Source organism: Vollenhovia emeryi, unplaced genomic scaffold (genome assembly GCF_000949405.1).
Source record: "Vollenhovia emeryi isolate VEMERY1.0 unplaced genomic scaffold, V.emery_V1.0 DF941268.1, whole genome shotgun sequence".
Lineage (NCBI taxonomy): Eukaryota > Metazoa > Arthropoda > Insecta > Hymenoptera > Formicidae > Vollenhovia > Vollenhovia emeryi.
The window spans coordinates 1-5,652 of NW_011965098.1; the positions used below are offsets into that span (position 1 = coordinate 1).

The 5,652-nt window shown below is 46.2% G+C and overlaps 2 protein-coding genes across 2 annotated transcripts; both read left to right on the plus strand.

The window, feature by feature from the left end:
* Positions 1–954: 954 nt before the first annotated feature.
* Positions 955–2,649, plus strand: LOC105571067 (zinc finger protein-like 1). Its single transcript, XM_012028540.1, has 3 exons — positions 955–1,290; positions 1,409–1,714; positions 1,804–2,649. Exons 1-3 carry the CDS (start codon positions 1,189–1,191, stop codon positions 2,356–2,358), a joined length of 963 nt encoding a protein of 320 aa, XP_011883930.1. The 5' UTR covers positions 955–1,188; the 3' UTR covers positions 2,359–2,649.
* A 716-nt stretch (positions 2,650–3,365) lies between these two features.
* On the plus strand, positions 3,366–5,603 carry LOC105571068 (D-beta-hydroxybutyrate dehydrogenase, mitochondrial; the record flags this gene model as incomplete). Its single annotated transcript, XM_012028541.1, has 3 exons — positions 3,366–4,223; positions 4,922–5,218; positions 5,298–5,603. Coding segments are annotated over exons 1-3 (763 nt in total), but the record flags the coding sequence as incomplete, so codon positions are not given.
* Positions 5,604–5,652: the final 49 nt, after the last annotated feature.

Sequence of the window (5,652 nt, forward strand, 5' to 3'; positions counted from 1 at the left end):
GCATCGTGGACATTGGGCTTTAGGGCGACGTCCCATGGAGCGAAATACGCGGAAGCGGAATCAGCGGATCGCCAATCACAAGACCGTTTCGACAGAATTTTTGAAAGGGCTCTATCAGAATAATCTTGCGATTGGCGATCCGCTGATTCCGCTTCCGCGTATTCCGCTCCATGGGACTCCACCCTGACCCTCGGTGGAAACGTAGTCATTGTATTTGCGGGTTCTGCTCTTACAAAAAAGTTGCAAATCGATTGGCTAAAAACCATGCGATAACCAATCGACTCGCGATTTTTCTGTAAAGCCCGCTGCAGACGATGCTATTTTTCCTGCTGGATTGCTTGCGATTTACTAAATTACTAGGAATCCTGAGTGCTGAATGGTGCAACGATAGTAATTTATTAGATTGCAAGCAATCCAACAGGAAAAATAGCATCGTCTGCAGCGGGCTTTAGAGCAGAAATTTGCGCATACGTTTCTCTCGCGAGTAAATTGAAGGATCTAGCCCCTGGGGCCCGATTCTCGAAATCATTCCAAGAAGAAACGTATACGAACATTCTGCTCTGACAGAAAAGTTGAAAGTCGATTGGTTGAAGCCACGCGAATAGCCAATCAACTTGCAACTTTTCTGTAAGAGCAGAATTTTCGCATACGTCTCTCCTTCGAATATATTCAAGAATCGAGCCCCTGGGAGCTAAATCAAGCCGAAGAAATCACTTGGGATACCTGCGCAGTCATTACGATTCCGCGTACATTGAACGGATAAGAAACACAAGACAAAACCGCAAGACGAGTTTTACAAAGGCTGCATTTAACTCAATATTTCATCGACTCCTTATATCTTGGCTTAATTTATTATATTACTTTTATTATCCGGTACTTCTCGTGTAACCCGACGCGGTAATTGTTATAACGTTACGATTGGAGGACGGGCGGAGCGACTTGAAGCCCATTGGCTGTTGCCGGCCTCGCCCGGCGCAAGAATTGTCAGGCGACGTGGCGGAGATGATGGAGTATCGTGGGCAGTGCAAATAAAACGACGTTATTATCACGAGTTCCCGATGTCAGCCAGCGAGGCGCAATAAAGCGGGCATTGTTCCGCGTATTGGACTCCCCGGAGCCCCGGGCATTTCAACGTCGCTTCGATTCCGCCGCGCTGTCACGCGTGGCACGACGTCGCGAGGTCGCAACATGGGTCTGTGCAAGTGCCCGAAGAGAAGAGTAACGAATCAATTTTGTTTTGAGCACCGGGTCAATGTGTGCGAGCACTGCATGGTCACGAGCCACCCAAAGGTATTTTCTTCCCCGCTGTTCTTCCTTCACGGACGCGCAGATAATCTCTGACACGTCGCACGGTCTGTCATAACCTTGCGCGATACGCATCTAATGCCACTGATTTCGCGCCTTACAGTGTATAGTGCAGTCGTATTTACTGTGGCTCCACGACCACGATTACAATCCAATATGCACGCTGTGCTCGGACAAGCTGAGCGACGGCGATTGTATAAGGTTAACCTGCTATCACATGTATCACTGGGTCTGCTTGGACCGATACGCCAGGGATCTGCCGGCCACTACCGCCCCGGCGGGCTACACCTGCCCCACGTGTAGAGTGTGCATCTTTCCACAGCCCAAGTTGGTGTCGCCGGTCGCGGATGTTCTGAGAGAGAAATTGGCCACCGTTAACTGGGCTCGAGCTGGCCTTGGCTTACCACTGGTACGTTTATTATATTTGTATTGTTACCGGCGTTATTTCTTATCAGTGCCAAACGCATCGTCTTGTACCGTACAATTGTTTTGCCGCAGCTAAGCGACGACAGGGAACAGAAGCCAGAACACGAACGCTCTCCGATGACCGTGGAGAACTCGCTGTACCAAAATCATACAGCGGCTATACCGTCGTCACCCACAGTGGCTGTGTCGCGTACGAGCAGCACCATAAATTCAAATTCCATCGTCAGCAACGTACACGCAAACAGTCAGAAGCTTGGCCCACCTTATTCGGTCGTCAACATCGACTCGTCTCTAGGATTATCCACTCCGGCGTCCAGAAAAGTATGCGAAGCCTATGACGACCCGAAGGACGTGTCTTTCGATCACGACGAGAACAAATACCAACGCAAGTCGGCCGTAGAGTGGTTCCGGAGGTGGTGGAAGCTGATATCGAGGGCACCGGTGCGACGGAAAACCGCCGGATCTCTGTACAAGAGATACGCGGTGTTGTCCATTGTCGGTATATTGCTCTTCGTTGCAATTATCTTGTTCTTTTCGTGGCTCGGCAGAATGGCGACGGATGGCGATCCGAGTTTCGACGTGATAGCGAATCCCAATCTGAAATTCGGCGAGAAGTCTGTCATTTAATACATCGTGCGACACAAGTGGTAATAATACTCGGTCCGGTCCGTCGGCGGAGACGGCTACGATAATCTCTGGTAACGCGAAGGGACGTGGCAATCGCGAGTATATACTGAAATGCAATTGCGATATGTGAGAAAGCACAATTTTGTGGGACAGTAGAACATATCTACTATATAAGCTAGCGTAACGTTTGTTAATTTTTATGTAAATTATATATATATATCACATCGAAGTTGTACATTTAAATCTGTAAAGGCTTGTCGATTTATAATCTATGAAACCATTGTATGAAAACTGTCGTACTGAAAACCCGTTTTCTTATCCGCATTATCTTTTGTATGTTACATATTTTAATTTAGATAACGTACCTCTCGTAATTTTAATAGTCACGCAAACGTTTTTATCTAATTTGTGTTATTTAATTGTTAGTTTGTCATTCATATTCTCTATTTTATAATAATTAGTTATTATTTTCGGTATATACTCGAATTTGTTTATTTACTGTAACGCCAAAGTTAGTCCAATTCTTTTGGCAGATAGCGTTAACTCGAGAATGTTTTCTCTCGAGAGTTAAAAACTTTGGAAGGAAAGCAAAGTTTGGTATCCCTCCGAGCCGCAAACATAGTAAGGACGTATACGATTCGATACGCTCTTTCCCGATGCGGCATATTGAAATTCAAATGAAGGCTTTCCAATCCCTATAAACTAACCCATGAAATATTAAAACGCTTACAAAACAACCGCACGTACATATACGCGAGGTAGTACAGCTTATCTACGTTTCTTCTGTTGTTTCTTTTTATAGACGTTTATTTAGAGCAGCGTAACATTCTTAAAACAGATAAATTGTTATTAAGATTTATTCAAGTCAGCACTTTTGTTGTAACGAATGAAATATAAAATTTTAATATAAACGTCCACGCTTATTCGATAGCAGAATAACGTTTCTATGGCTGTATTGCAATATTAATTTGCTAAATTAGCGAATTTATTCCCCGAGGTACATACGAGAGGTTCATACATCGACGTTCTTTCTCTCACTCTCTCGAACGTACGAACCGAAGTCGAGTATTCCGGTATTGAAACGTTTTTGAATATTGAATTTGAAAAATTGCGTTTTATTCTAAACATTCCATCGCGTAGATTACGTCGAGAAGCAACGGGCACGGCACGACGCCACGCCAATCGGTGCGTCGGGTTCTTAGCGTTGTAGAGAGGCCGGCCACGCAGGCCGGAATGACCGCGTAGGATCATTCTCCTCATTCCAGCGGACGTGGTGAGTACAAGAACCGATCGTGCCGATCCCCACATTTTCGTATCGTCTGCTGTACGCGCGTGTTACTATTGTCTCTCATTCGGTCGACTCGTCAACGAAATGTACATGTATTATACGATAGTTTGATATTTTTTACTCCACTAAGCGCGACGAGATTTAAATCCCCCCTTAAACCAGCCGCTAATTAAACTTAGCAGTGGTATATTAATATTATAATTTCTTAGTTAATAATGCAACTGTTACATGTTATATCACACTTTTGTCGTTTAATGGGGAATTATAGTATTGATACAAGAGCACTTTTAGTTGGCGTTTATCGGGTAGCGAACGGCCCGAGACCGGTTTGTGTTGTGTACGTCGTTTAAGCTAATGCTTGTGTATCGGGCAGGCCAGCGCCTGTAGTAGGTGAGTGTCCGGCAACGTAATTTCAAGATGAACTCGGTGGAACAAGTGTACGGCAGCGGATGGGCAGCGTGGTGGGGAAAACATTGGACGGCCTCACAAGTTGGAACGACAATTTCATGCAATGTCGCGTATCTCGCGGATGCCGGATACACCCGCAAAGCCGCGGCGCTTTCGATGATTCTGCTGGGTAAGAGGATCCGTCCGCTAGCCTTGCTTCTTCCGTCCGCTGACTCGGCTGAATCGAAACCGAACGTATTCCCCGATGATCGCGCCTTGAAGCCGTTTCTAGATATTACGTGATTTGAAGAGACCATTGCCGCGCTTCCTTTGTATTTAATTCTGTAAGAAAAAGACTATGTGCTGAAAAGATTAAAACGTGGATTAACAAGTCCGCAATTTGCGAGATGCGCTTTAGACACGATTTCGTAGTTAACTTAGTTTTCTCAGGTACGTGTAGACTTTTTCGTTTGCTTAATTTTACGGAAAGTTACGCAAACTGAACGTACCAATTTTCCTATTGACAATAAAACACTCGCAAGTGTAACGTCCCAACTGGAGCGACTCGAATAAGACCGGTATTCATGGTCAGATCTTATATTCAAGACTGCTTAAGATCATCTTTAGATACTTTGCAGCTAATGAAATATTCCATACAGCATACTTAAATAAATTTGCCTAAGGCCGGTATTCATAGTCCGTTTTTATATTTAAGATCATCTTAAGTATACTCGTGTTTTTAACCAGTCACAGAGCCGTATAATCCTCTTAAGACACCACTTGAGATGATTTTGAAATAAGAATCGACTATGAATACCGGCCCAAGAGTTTAGATAGCCGGAGTCAAAAGTGTCCAAGAAAATTTCTCGTTGTCCCTTTCTTCCTCAGGTGGTGCCTCTCTGTACTGTTTCTTCAGTCGTCGGCGGAAAATAAATGCACGGGATCTTATCGTTATAACCGGTTGCAATTCCGGTTTGGGCTATAGTCTAGCGATGCACTGTCGTGCCAGGGGTGCAACGGTTTTGGCTGGAGTGCGCGAAAGAGGCGCATTGCTTAACACCAACGCCGCTGTTAAAGCGTTGGAGAACAATGGCGTCATCGTTCACCATCTCGACGTCACGAATGAACAATCCGCCCGAGACTTTCGAGACAAAGTTGAGGGCTTGCTGGAGGAACGGCAGTTAGGTGAGCGCGATGTTAAAAGAACGCATGTCTGGATGTAAGTTTACAGGTCTGTAAGATTTCTTCGTCGCATCGTCCGCAGTGCTGCGCGCGTTGGTGAATAACGCGGGGGTGATGGTTTTCGGCGAGTTCGAGTGGCAGACGCAGAGTCTCGTCGAGCATCAGGTAAACGTGAATCTGTTGGGGACGATGAGAATCACGCGGGAGCTGATGCCGACCTTGCGGGCGAATCGCAGCAGAATTATCGTGGTGTCCAGCCATTGCGCCGCCGAGTCTTTGCCGGGCATAAGTATCTACGGAGCGACGAAGGCCGCCCTTCACGCGTGGACCACTGCCCTTCGGGTAGAGGTCGGCAAGTACGGCGTCGAAGTGGTCTCCTTTGTACCCGGTACGGTTCTCGCGTTTGTCGCCCCGATTGTCCCCCCCCCCCCCCCAGA

Coding starts and splice junctions, on each gene's coding strand:
- LOC105571067 (XM_012028540.1), top strand. CDS start 1,189: ATGGGTCTGTGCAAGTGCCCGAAGAGAAGAGTAACGAATCAATTTTGT. Junction 1,291..1,408: donor TGGTCACGAGCCACCCAAAG/GTATTTTCTTCC, acceptor CGCGCCTTACAG/TGTATAGTGCAGTCGTATTT. Junction 1,715..1,803: donor CTGGCCTTGGCTTACCACTG/GTACGTTTATTA, acceptor GTTTTGCCGCAG/CTAAGCGACGACAGGGAACA.